The sequence below is a fragment of the Narcine bancroftii genome, chromosome 2 (genome assembly GCF_036971445.1).
Source record: "Narcine bancroftii isolate sNarBan1 chromosome 2, sNarBan1.hap1, whole genome shotgun sequence".
Classification (NCBI taxonomy): domain Eukaryota; kingdom Metazoa; phylum Chordata; class Chondrichthyes; order Torpediniformes; family Narcinidae; genus Narcine; species Narcine bancroftii.
Genome location: NC_091470.1, coordinates 280,471,505 through 280,485,155, shown reverse-complemented (window position 1 = coordinate 280,485,155; position 13,651 = coordinate 280,471,505). Strand labels below are relative to the sequence as shown.

The 13,651-nt window shown below is 37.4% G+C and overlaps 1 protein-coding gene across 2 annotated transcripts in view; it reads right to left on the bottom strand.

The window, feature by feature from the left end:
• Positions 1–493: 493 nt before the first annotated feature.
• The window catches only part of tmem200ca (transmembrane protein 200C, genome duplicate a), a 36,322-nt gene continuing 23,164 nt past the window's right edge, over positions 494–13,651 (bottom strand). Inside the window, exon 2 of one of the 2 annotated variants that reach the window (XM_069921105.1) lies at positions 494–2,524. In XM_069921105.1, coding sequence (XP_069777206.1) covers positions 962–2,497 — 1,536 coding nt within the window. In that variant the 5' untranslated portion in view covers positions 2,498–2,524 and the 3' untranslated portion in view covers positions 494–961. The remainder of the gene's footprint in view (positions 2,525–13,651) is intronic. The other variant, XM_069921106.1, reaches the window with a different exon arrangement.

The following is a 13,651-nucleotide window of genomic DNA, read 5'->3' as shown; positions in this document are numbered from 1 at the left end:
ATCTCTTCTACTTTGACCTGATATTGGACCTCAGACTCAATTTTTAAAATTCAGACCAACCAAATTTATTCTATTTTTTTTCATCAGATGTTTTCAGCAAATCTGTTTTTTTACTTTTAAATAAAAGTTATATTAATAAAACATCTTTTTTCAAAAAGCATTCTAGAATATCCCAATCTGCACGTTCTCTTCCAAATCCTGGCTTGTATTATATTGTGCAAGATACTTTACATTATTTTCCCTTCAGCTTGTCAATATCTTCTATGTTTTTGACTTTTTTGTGTTTTTAAAGGAGCATGTGTGTTATGGTGTCTTCACTTTTCTACAGAAAAGATCAGCTGCCCCCATTTCAATTGAAAATATAAAGTCTATTTGAAACAGCTAATGATTAACTTGCTATAAAAGAGGATGCAAATGATCAAAGGTAATTTTGAGATCCACAGCTTTTAAAAGTTTGGAACAAGGCCTTGTACAGAATTCAACTTTACAGAAATAACTAGAGTATTGTTTATTAGATATAACTATGAAATGACACACTGAAAAATTTTCATCACAACATTTATGTAGTTATGTGCTTGTACAAGGAGTCTCTGTATATCCTTTAATTTATTAGAATATAGTATGAGTTTATCTGCCCATTCTGATGGTTCAAACTAAAAATTAATCCTAGAATGGCCAAATTTTCAATTTCTTAAACAGCCTGCAAATAGTTAATTATATTAAAACTTGAAGGGTTTAACTGGAATGAACTAAAATTGGCAGCAACTAAAGAATTGGATAATTAGCTCTAGAACATTAAACCATGAGTCCTTGGAGCCATACAGAAGACTGCAGATGCTGTAGTCTTTGGAACTTGACTGACTTTCAGTCAACTACATTGAAGTTACATTCTCATATTCATTTGATACTAGTTCCACTTTTCTAATCTACATGAATCTAATTGTGCATGAATATATTAATACTAAATGTTATCAAATTCATCATCATTTATTCTTAGGGTACAATGTGAACCAGAAATCATTAACAACTTCTCTTTCTTTGTGTATTGTCTTTGCAAACATTGCTGAGGTCTGTCCATGCTTTGTTCATTGCTTGGTTTTATATTTTCTTCATTGATGTCTTTATTAGAATTCTCTGAATAATCATTGGATTGGTTTATGGCTTCTGGATGCAAGTCAGTAGACTTAAATGAACCATTGTCACCCAGTATTGAGTAGCCCTTACTGTTGGTGCAATCTAAATCTGCGCAGCTTAGATCTATCCCTTTACTTGGTAATGTAGAAGTAGAAGGATGATCATCGAGGTTTGTATATTTGGGGTGAGTTGGCAAACTGTGGAGGGAAGGACTGGATCCCAATTTTCTCTGAAAGGAAGCAGAAGAAATCTGTCTCACTTGTGAGGAGGAAATCAGAAGGTTTTTGTTAGATATAGATTGGTTATGATTTAACCGTGAGGTATTTGAAGTCTCTATCTCTGTGTCCTGGATATCATCTTCAAGGTGACGGGTGCTTAGGGTTACAGATGCAGAAATGGATTTCGCAGTTCCAGTCTGATCAGAGGCAATTTTTTCAAATTCTTGTGAAGTTTCATTACATTTTTCTGAAGTCTGTATTTTGCTCCCACTTTTTCCACTCTCGAGAACACAATTGTTCAGTTTGATAACAGGTAGCGTGAATGCATTAATGGAAGAAGGAACAATTGACTTGGTGCCACACTTTTTGAGTATTTGGGTTTTATCTCTGCAGATACTGTACACAGTATCTGATAATGTCTTTCTCTCTTTGGAACCAACTTGCAGCAGCAAATCTCCAGAATCGCTGTACTTTTTAACAGCATTTTCTTTTGGAGCTATAGGCTTTACAGAATTGCCAATAGGTGTTTGCCAGGTACTTTTGGCCAACATTGCTGCACAAAAAGAATCTGGAGCTTTGAGATTATCCATGCTTTTGGACTGCACATAGTTGACAAAACCATTAAATGGCCCAGTATCCTTTGTCCTCAAATTGTGTGCATCTATAACTGTAGAATAGATATCTCTTAGATTAATTACTTTGGTTTTCTTGTCTCTGTTTTCATGAAGAACTGCATTGGCACAGATAAACAAAAATATACCAATTCCCATTATGAGAGGTCCAAAAACTTTCAGCTTTTCAGAATGCAAGTAGCTTGCTAAAAACTTAGAAATAACCTCCAGCGTTGACTCCAACTTTGTGCTGTTAGTGGTGTTGTAAGATTGGACTGTAATAGTCTCAAAAATATCACTGTCCTTGGGCCAATAGCCCATCATTGCCATTGCAATCCCCACCAATAGAACCAGGATTCCAAATGCAGCAATTAGTCCCGAAATAGAAAACAGCTTTAATTTGCCTTTGATCACCACCACATCATTTTTGCATTTCTTTTTCACCTTCCTTTTGCGTTTACTAATACGATTACAGGATCGAGAGGCATCTTGTCTCCTGGCTGAAATTCGAAGGAGCCCTCCGGTTGCTATCATGATAAATCCACTTAACTGTTAGGTCTGCTGTGAACACACACACACAAAAAAGAAATAACAAATGAGAATTGGATGTAATCATTAAAAACAGTGACTGAACAACCTGCTAGAGATTGGAAATTATTTCAAGAAATAAAATCAAATTTTCGGAATTGACAGTGTCTGAAATATAACACCTTGGAGCATTTTCAGTGAAATTTGGAAAGGAATATGAAAAATTAATTTGAAAAGTAGCCAAATATCTAGCACTGATCTAGTTTTTCCTCCAAAAAAAAACAAAAGCTCTTGATCACTCATCCAACAGATTGATCATGGGTTAGATTTTACTGTGCAAAAATCACTGGCATCAGACATCCAGATGGAAATAAGCCCTAGATTTGCAAACGCAGCAGCCCAGTAATAAAACGTTGGACTTGCTCACCTATTTGGAAGGTTGAATCTGTCAGTCCACAGCCTTCATTTTACTCTTCATGGGAAATTGCTTCTAGACTAGCGCAGAATCTGGTCCCATTAATTTAAATGTGGATTTAAGCCAAAATAATTAAGAGCAAATTAATTCTATTGAAATAATTAAAATGTTTCTTTTAAAGGATCATAAATTGAGCTCAGTGTTTTGATTAACTATACATTTTCCCCCCAAAAAAAGTTGTAGACTCACTAACTTAAAGTTGCTGGTAATGGAAGATCACAGATTCCTTGCTCAAAAGTAAGGTTATTCATTGCTGACCTTAATGAATTTCTTCAAGAAGTCAAAAGATAGGCAAAAAAAATGCAGTTAATGCAAGTTAAATGTTAAATAAACATTCAAGGAGATATCACAGAATAAATTTTAAAAACATTAAAGTACAAGCCCTTTGTCCCACAATGTTGAGGTGACCTATATATTGAAAACCTACCTTTCTCCACCTCACACCCATGTCCTTCATCAAATGTACCAACCTGCACCACCATCACTCGCACTGCCTTTCAGGCACCCACCACCCTGTGCAAAAAAACCCGGAGTCTTCCCTAAATTTGACCCCCTTAAAGGGATGTGTCCTCTAGTTATTACCATTGGTGCTCTGGAAAAAGGTGCTGGTTATCCACCCTACCTTCTCCATCCAGCTCTGCATCTTGTCTGTCCATGATTGATATCGAAATAGCTGGTGAGAGGTGACAAACTGCAAGCTGTTTACAAAACTGTGAATAGCAAGAATGCTTGAATATAATGACTCAGACTGGTAAAAAGTGAAAGTTTGTACATCATGAGGATCAATTCTGGGTCCATATTTACTTACTATCATAGGGATGTGATTTGTGAGTACTGTTATGGGTTATATTAGTATGGTTATGGATAAATGTGTCTTTAAAAGAGATAGATTGTGGGGTTTACTGGAGATCACTTCACAATGTGACACCACAAAAGACAGCTCATTTAAAATACAAGAGCTTTGCTGAAGCTAGATGTTGAGGCTCTGGTTGGCTTTGCAGAAGCAATGAAGAATGCTGATCTATTGTGTATGGGCAATAAAGTTCAGGCTCAGAACTACTGATGAGATCTTTCAAAGATTGGGTTTGGAGCCTTGGGAGAGGTTTTTTCTTTTTTTTTTTTAAACACACAAGCAGAGAGAGGAAAAAACAGGATTCTTTTTTTTCCCAGAGAGAGATCAGTTCTGCAGCAGCAGTTGAGGCTGCAAAATGGCAAGCTTGTTGAAAGACCCCATTTTGAAGATGGGTTGTGAGTTCTGAGTTCAGCCTGTTGAAAACACTTGTTGTCCTTACAAGAGGAAATGGCTGGCTAGAGTGTTTCTCCTGAAATAAGGGAATCAAGAGGAACTCTGTGGTGACCTGGAAGAAGAGGTCATCATTTGGAAAACCCATGATGGTGCAAGTTTCTATGGCAAGACACTGAAGTGACTAATCAGAGGAATTCAGTTTCTCTCTGAAACCAACAAGAACCTTCCTGAGTAGTAACTATTTAACTTTAAACACCAGATTCATAAATGGTAAATTTTGTGCACAGTATAAGAATTGTCTGATACCCATAAACTTGGAGGAGTGAGATTGGTCTGTGAATCAAATAACTTTCCTGAACATGTACACATTACATACATGGGTGCTTAGAAGGGGGTAAGTTAATAGTAATAAGCTAAAGATCCTGTTATGTTTAAGTAACGGTTTGTCTTGGTGAATTTCTATTGCTGCTGGAATTTCTGTGCAACATCAAATATACCTAATACAGTGGGAATAACTACAAAATACTAAGTCAAAATAAACTTCAAAATGGGCTTATATTTGTTCAATCAACTTCAATTGATGAGGAAGAGGCACATCCTTCTAAGGAGGTAAAGACTGGTGCAGAGATAAAAATATACAAATTGCAAAAATAACTATGCAGATTAATTAGGCCTCAAAATTCCAGAGTGAAAGATGTGTTAAATATGTAAAACCATAGTTAAACTGCATTTCAAATTCAGTGAGAAGTTCATGTTTCTAATTAATAGAAATCCTGCAGATTTTTAAAAAATGTTCATTTGACTGGTTGTATTGACGAAGAGAGATCTCACAGATGGTTGAATGAATGGAAATTTAAAGGCATTAAGTACATGTATATAATTATTTTCCATGTCAACCACAATAAACCATTGGGTACTTGCTGTCTGGTTTATTAATTGACTCAAAATGCTTTTTGAAATACTTTCCCCTCCATATGTATAATGTAGAAGATCTACCTTCATTTATTCCAAACACACACATTAAAATTAAGTGCAGTACAGATTAAACATTAGAACATTACAGGCCCTTTGGCCCTCCATGTTATGCCAAAACAAAAAAGTGCTAAACCCTCCCAACCCTATTAACCCTCTACCTTTGTTTTGTCCATGTGCTTATCTAATAATTTTTTTTTTCAAGGCCCCTAATGTTTCAGCCTTTTCCAAACATTCCTGGCAAGGTATTCTAGGCCACAACAATTCTGTGTAATAAAAAAATGACCCCTGATGTCTCCCCTATACTTCCCTCCCTTAATCTTTTACATATGCACTCTAGTGGGTGTTATTCCCACCCTAGGAAACAGGTATTGTCTGTCCAACCTATCTATGCCTCTCATTATTTCGTAGACCTCAATCAAGTCCCCTCCAAAGAGAAAAGTCCCAACTTAGCCAACCTTGTCTCACAAGACATGCCCTCCAATCCAGGCAAATTCTTGGTAACTATCCTCTGCACCCTTTCCACATCCTTCCTATAATGAGGTGACCAAAACTGGACACAATGCTCCAAATCTGGTCTCACCAGAGACTAAAAGCTGCAACATGACTTCTCTACTCTTATACACAATCCCTCTATTAATGAAGCCCAGAATCCCATAGGTTTTTTTTAAAACTATCCTATCAACCTGAGCAACTACCTTGAGGGATGTATTGGCATGTACCCCAACATCCCTCTGTTAATCCACATTCTTAATTAACTGACCATTAACCCTGTACTTAGCTTTTCAATTTGTCCTGCCAAAATGCATCACCTCATACTTCTCCAGACTGAACTCTATTGGCCATTTTTCACTGCAAGAGGACACTGTGTCCTCTTCTGCATCATCATCCAGATCATTTATAAAAAATCAGGAAGAGCAAGGGACCAAGAACTGATCCCTGTGGTACTCTACTAGTTACTGCCCTCAATGCGGTGTACCTCCCTTCCAGCACCACTGTCTTCTTCCTGCAAGCCCTTTTTTTTTTAATCCAGACACCCAAGATTCCACTGATCCCATGCCTCTTGACCTTCCGGATGAGTCCCTCATGGGGAACGTTAAACGCTTTACTGAAATCCATATAGTCCACATCTACCGCCCTCATCAATTTCTTTCGTCACTTTCTCAAAGAACTCAATTAGGCTCATGAGGCACAACATTCCCTTTACAAAGCTATGCTGACTATTCTTGAGTAAATTATCTCTCTCCAAATGCTGGTAGATCCTATCTTTAAGAATCCTTTACAATAGATTACACACCACTGATCTAAGACTTACCAGTCTATCATTCACAGTATTCTCTTTATTACCTCTTTTTAAACAAAGGGATGACATATGCCATTTTCCAATCCTCTGGAACTTACCCTGTCCTCAACGAGGATTCAAAGATCATAGCTAATGCTCCTGCAATTTCTTCTCTTACCTCCCACAGGAACCAAGGGTATATCTCAACTGGCCCCGGAGACATCAATCTTGATGTTAATTAGAAGATCTAACACTTTCTCTTCCATAATCATCATATTGTCCAGCACATAGCCCTGCTCTATTCTGACTTCATCCTGATCAATGTCCTTTTCTCTTGTAAATACTGATTCAGGATCTCCCCGACCTCCTCCACTTCTAGGCACATGTTGCCTCTTATCTTTAAGTCCTACCTTCATTTTAGTCATTTTTTTTTTTATAAAACATTTGCATAGAACACGCTATTCTTAATCAGACCTGCCAAGACCTTTTCATTCCTCCTTCTTGGCTTCTGTATATTTCTCATGAGCCCTATCTGTTCCCAGCTTCCTACATCTAACATTGGCTTGCTTCTTCCTCTCGATAAGTCACCTTACCCGTTTTGTCATCTACGGTTTCCTTTTCCTACCATTTTTTACCTTGTCCTAGTGGGATAAACCTGTCCTGGACCCAGCTCAATTAGTCTCTTAACTTCCTCCAAATTACTTCTGTGCTCTCCCCCTTGAACATTTATTTCCAATTAATAATCCCTATTTCCTTTATTTCCAATTAATAATCCCCATTTCCTGCCAAATCCTTTCATAATTAGCTCTTCCCCAGTTAATCACTTTACTATTTAGCCAGAGTTCATCTTTTTCTATAGCTATACTGAAGCAAAGAGATTTGTGAACACTTTCACTAAAGTGCTCCCCCACCACTTGACCCAGTTCGTTACCCTGCACCAGATCCAGTATGGCCTCTCATCTCATCAGCCTGTCCACATACTGTGTAAAGAATCCTTTTAAATTTATTTTATTTGCATCATGACAGGAAAAAAATGAATAAAACATTAATCAAATATCCAGAGCCAATGATTAAAACATTTTTCTCCCCCCCCCACCCAAAGGAAAGAAACATTTAATATACAATGTTATTAAAAATTACTAATCAAGAGGAATGGATAAGTTAGAAGAGATGGATGTAAAAATATCCAAAAAATCCATTTATGGTTTACAAATACTATAAAAATTTAACTCAATTGCTTAAACTATACATAATTTTTTCCAAAGGTATACCATTTTGCATTTTATTATACCATCTACTTGATAAAAACCTCTGTCACCTTTCCATGACATCGCTAAACATTTCTTTGCAGTTGCTATTGCAATACTTAAAATTTTCTTGGTGTTTGTCCATTTTCAATTTTATATCCTTTTCATAAAACTCTCCAAGTAAAAATATTCTTGGATCCTTTGGTATCTTTATCTTCATAATTTTCCCTAATAAACTCAGTTCATTCCAAAACCTTTCCACCTTTTCACAAGACCACAATGAATGCAAAAATGTCCCTATTTCTTTTGCATATTGAAAACACTTATTTGAATAATTAAGTCAATTTAACTTGTATGGCGTATAATACAATTGATGAAAATTATAATGAACCATTTGATATCTAACTTTTACTGTATTTGTAACCCTTTCACAACATAATTTTGACCAAATCTCCTCCCTGAATTTGAATCCTTCTTGAACACCCTTAACAAATTCAGCCCCATCTATCCCCTTTTCAGTCAGGAGGTCCCAGTCAATACTAGGGAAGTTAAAAATCTCCCATGACTACAATCGTGTATTTCCTGCACCATTCTAAAATCTGCCTGCTTATCTGTTCCTCTGTGTCCAGGGACTATTTGGGGGTCCACTGACTACTCCCAGCACAGATTGATCTCTTTCCATTTCTGATTTCTACCCATTCTGGCTCAGTGGACTTACCTTCCTCAGTGCCCTCCTTCTGTACAGCAGTGATACTATCCTTAAGCAACAATGCCACGCCACCCCCCCCCCCCCCCCCATTCCTTGCCTCCTTTTTCTTTTTAAAAAAAAAGCTATACCCTGGTACCTGTATCATCCAATCCGGTCTTTCCTCCAGCCAGGTTTCAGCAATAGCTACAACATCATAGTTCCAGGTACTGATCCAAGTTCATTCCTTATACTCCTAGCATTGAAATAGACACATTTCAACCTTTCTGACTGGTTGCATTTATGATTTTACCCCTTCCTGTCTTTCCTCAACAAAGGGCTCATAGCGTCCTACTTCCCTAGTCTCTGCATTCATGATCTGATTCCCACCGCCACCAAACTAGTTTAATCCCTTCCCAATAGGTCTTGCAAACCTTCCTGGCAGGATACATGTTCCCTTCCAGTTCAGGTGCAGCCCATCCTTTTTATAGAGGTCCGACCTTCCCTAGAAGTGATCCCAATGATCTAGAAATCTGAAGCCCTGCCGCAACTCTTCAGCCACACATTCATCAACCATATTAATATTTCTATTAGTACCCTGTTTATCATGTGGCACAGGCAGCAATGCTGAGATTACCACCCTTGAGGTCCTGTCTTTTAACTTCCTACCTAACTCCCTAAATTCCCTCGTGAGGACCTCATCTCTACTATGTCATTCGTCCCCACGTGGACCACAACATCCGGCTGCTCCCCTTCCCCTATGCTGTGGAGCCGATCCAAGACATCCCTGACCCTGGCACCTGGGAAGCAACAAACCAACCGGAAGTCTCAATACATTCCAACAAACTTCCTGTCTACCCACCTAACCAACGAATCCCCTATTACTAAGGCTCTCCTCCCCCCTTCTGAGCAGAGGTGCCAGCCTCTGTGCTAGAGATTTGACTGCCTTGACTTGACCCTGGTAGATCCTCCCCACACAGTACCCAAAACAGCATACCTATCATCAGTGGAAACACCCACAGGGGTATCTGCACTACCCTTTGCCTTCCTTTTTCCTTCCCTGACAGTCACCCAGTTATCTCGGGGTGACTACCTCCCTGTAACTCTTCTCGTTGACTGCCTCAGCCTCCTAAACAACCTGTAGTTCATCTACTTCCAGTTGCTGAACTCAGTCAGTAAGTAGCTAGAGCTGAATGCACTTTCTGCAGGTGTGGTCATCTAAGTATACTTTCCCAGATCTCCCACATCCCACAGCTGGAACAATCCACAGTCCTAACTGACTCCATCAACTTTGTATGAAACTCCCTTGATTAGACTTACCTTCTTGGATTCAAGCAGCAGCTCTCCTCAGTCGCTGAGGGACAAAGGTGCAACTTTAATGTCCCACTCTGCCACTGGCTGCTCCCAGGTCTCTTCCTCCTTTTAGGTAATGCTAAGTCTATGAACACAACCACAGTGCAGCTCTAGATAATTTTCTCAATTCCTCACACCTGCAGCTAATGATCCAATCACTACCTCAACATTTAACACTAATAAATTACTTAAATATTTAACCCTAAATGGTAAATCAACTGAAAAACAAGGAAAACTGTCCTGCCCTTTTTAAATCTGCTGCCCAACCAACATCACACTCGGCCCCCCTCCCCGAACTTAGTCCCTACACGACTAAATAAATAAGTAAACAAACATTTAAAAATCTGCTAGTCCTAGCCCCTCTACACATTCAAATAAATAAACACTTAACCCTCTGCCATTCCTAACCTGAACTAACATCCAAGTTCTAATGAAGTTCAGACCAAAGAAAAATTCAAATTTTAAAATACATTAAGATATATTAATGTTACACCCAAATGTGTTTAGTTCCACGCTGTCATCTTTTGTACAATTTTCTGTGGTATTTCTAAACATCATCTAAACAAGAATCTGCACGTCCTTTGTCTTGCCTGCTTTTGGTTTCCTCAAAAATTGCAGTAACTTTAACTTTTCCCTTAAGCAAATCACACTAAATTTGGCCTATCTTGTCATGCACATCCAGCGACTACATGACCTCATCCTTGACAATGGACTCCAACAGCTTCCCAACCATCAATGTTAGGCTAAAAGGTCTATTAAATGATAAAAGGTCTATCATTTCTGCTGTTCGACTCCCTTTTTAAATAGTGGAGTGTCCATTGTAATTTTCCAGTCCTCTGGCACCATGTCAGAATCTTTTGATTCTTATAACCATATAACAATTACAATACGGAAACAGGCCAATATCGGCCCTTCTCGTCCGCACTAATTTAAGTGAAATTTCACTAGTTCCACCTACCTGTTCCCTGCCCATAACCCTACAACCCCCTCACATCCATGTACTCATCCAACCTCCTCTTAAACAACAAAGCAGAGCTTACAGCATTCTATTCAGCTTCCACTCTCTGAGTGAAGAAGCTACCTCTTATGTTACTTCTTGGAAGATCATTATTAATGGCTCCACAACTTCTACAGCTACTTCCTTCAGAACCAGAGGGTGCATTCCATCTGGTCTGAGAGACTTATGTACCTTTAGACTATTCTGATTCCCAAGCACCTTCTCTCTGGTGATCATGACTGAACTCAGCTCTTTCCTGATGCCCTTGAAAGTCAGGTATATTGCTAATGTCTTCCACGGTGAAGACTGCAAAATATTCATTTAGTTCCTCTGCCATCTCCTTGTCTCCCAATACAATTTCTCCAGCATCATTTTCTATTGGTCATGTATCTACTCTCATTCATTTTTTTTTAAAAACTTGGTATACTTAAAGCTTTTGTTATCCTTTTTGATATTATTTGCTAGCTTCCTTTTAAAGTTTATATTTTCCTTCCTAATGATGTTCTTAGTTGCCCAGCCCTGTCTCCTCCCACTAATTTTTGCTTCCTTCTATGCCCTTTCTTTTGCTTATACTTTGGCTTTTTTACTTTCAAATATTTCTTCTTTGTTGGAATTTACAGTACCTATCCAGTACCTTCCTTATTTCCTGCAGAAACTCCAGCCTTTACTGTTCTTCTGTCCTCCCAACACATGTGCCTTTCCAATTTGCATTCACCAGTTCCTTTCATTCCACTGGTATACTGACAGATCTGATTTTAATTTCTCCCTCTCCAACTGTAGGGTAAATTCTATCAGATTTTGATTATTACCTCCCAAGGGTTCCCATGCCTTCAGCCCCATTATCAACTCTGGTTCATTACATAATTCAGAATTGTCATTTGCCTGGTCAGCTTAGCCACAAGTTGTTTCAAGAAGCCATCCTGAAGGCATTTGATACATTCCTTCTCTTGGGTATATTTCAGAATCAAAGTTAATGACCAGTAAAGCTTCAAATTGCTATTTGGGTCTGCAATTGATCTCTCATGTGCTAAATACTATAGTATTTTCCTCCTATACTCCAACCACAATCCCCAGTCATACTTTGCTTTCACACAATTGCTGCTCTTATAAGAGCATCATAAACAAAGCTGATCCTGTGGAAACTTTTCATCTGTTAAGAGCTCTGAATTTCAATTGGCTTTGTCCTGATTGTGGCTGGAAAAAGTATATTGACTTCATCAGATTTATGTTTTAGATGTGACAGGAAATTGGTACATTTTTGCATTCTACTTGGCAGTGTCCTAAAGTTAAACCTTTTTGGTTAAAAATAGATAATTTATTAGAACAAATAATGGGGATTAAGTTCCCACAGGATACAATGTTATTTTTACTGAGTGATGTTAAAGGTGTTGAACCCAAGTTGAAATTGAATATGTATCAAAAGAAGTTTGTTCAAATTCCTTTAACATTAGCAAGAAAATTTATTGCCATAACTTGGAAATCTGATATGGATTTGGGTACAAAAAGATGGCATGCTGAAGTTCGGAGTTGTATACCATTTGAGAAAATTACTTATAATTTAAGAGACAAATATTTGCAAGATACGGAGCCCATATTTACACAATATGGGTGTAAATATTTAAATGATGCTCTGACATTCCCTTTCTCCTTAAGGTCTCAGCATTCTATAAGAAACTTTAAAGTAATAGGCACTCCTGTTGAGGGACTCTTGTCCCTTTTTTCTTTCCTTTTTTAGTAGGGGGATAGAGGGGAGAGGGGCGGTATATAGGGTTTTTTCTTTTTATATGCCACATGTATTTGTATTGATTTGTAGTTTTTTGTGGTTCTAAATTTATAAATAAAATTTTATGAAAAGAGGCCAAAATTAGCACAATTCAAATGACATAGCACATGCGATGGGACAAAAGGCTCAATTTTGATTCTGTTTCACGCTCTAATCAGTGATAACATCCACAGAGGACTTAAGAATTTGTAAAATGCACTTCCATTCCTCCCACTCAATTAAATTTAAGATTCAATAAAACCAAAATATAATAATTTAATCATTCTTTTTTGAAATAAAGAACCAGTTATAAAAAGATAACCAAAAACAATGTTACCATAATTAGTGGCTTGAATGAGATTATTTGTTTTAAAATTATGAATTGGCATTTCATTGTTTTAACAAAAAATTGTCATCAGTAAATTAAGTGCCAATACTTAAATTCATACATTTAGAAATCATCTGTTCAAATAATCATATATATTTGTTTTAAATGGTGAAACACAAGAACAGTTTATTTTGCAATGGTCCCATATCTAAGATTACAGAGATTCTCAAAGCAACATTTGAAATTTAAAACATTAACCTTCATTCAGATTTTTCTCCAAATAGTTTCAATTACCTTTTTTTCCCCCAAAATCAAAGAATAAGTACCTCACAGCTCACAGAAATAATGCCTTGCTCTGCAATCTCCTTTCAGCTGTTCATTCTTGCACACTTAAATATCCCCACTTCCCTTGGTAAAATCTCCAGGAAATGTGCTGTTCTTGCTTCTTTGCAGTACTTCATTTGCTCCACTGCAGTGCTGATACATCCAAATTTTTTTTCTTCCCTTGAGACCACAACCAAGGGTGACAACTCACCATTCTGTATCCACGTTATCTTTGTAAAGAGTAAGCTACTGGAAACTCAAAGTTATGAAAAATCACAGCATAGCAACAGAAAAAAAAATACTTTCAGAACACAGTGAATTAGATTATTGCTGCTACAGTGCACCATAAAAATAATTCTGTTGGTCAAGTTAGTTATTTTGCAATTTTTTTAAAAAGTATTGTACTTTTAACCATCAAGCTTATTTTATACTGTCTCAAATGTTATAATATTTACATAAATCTGGTCTCTACAGTTTTTTTTCCTTTTT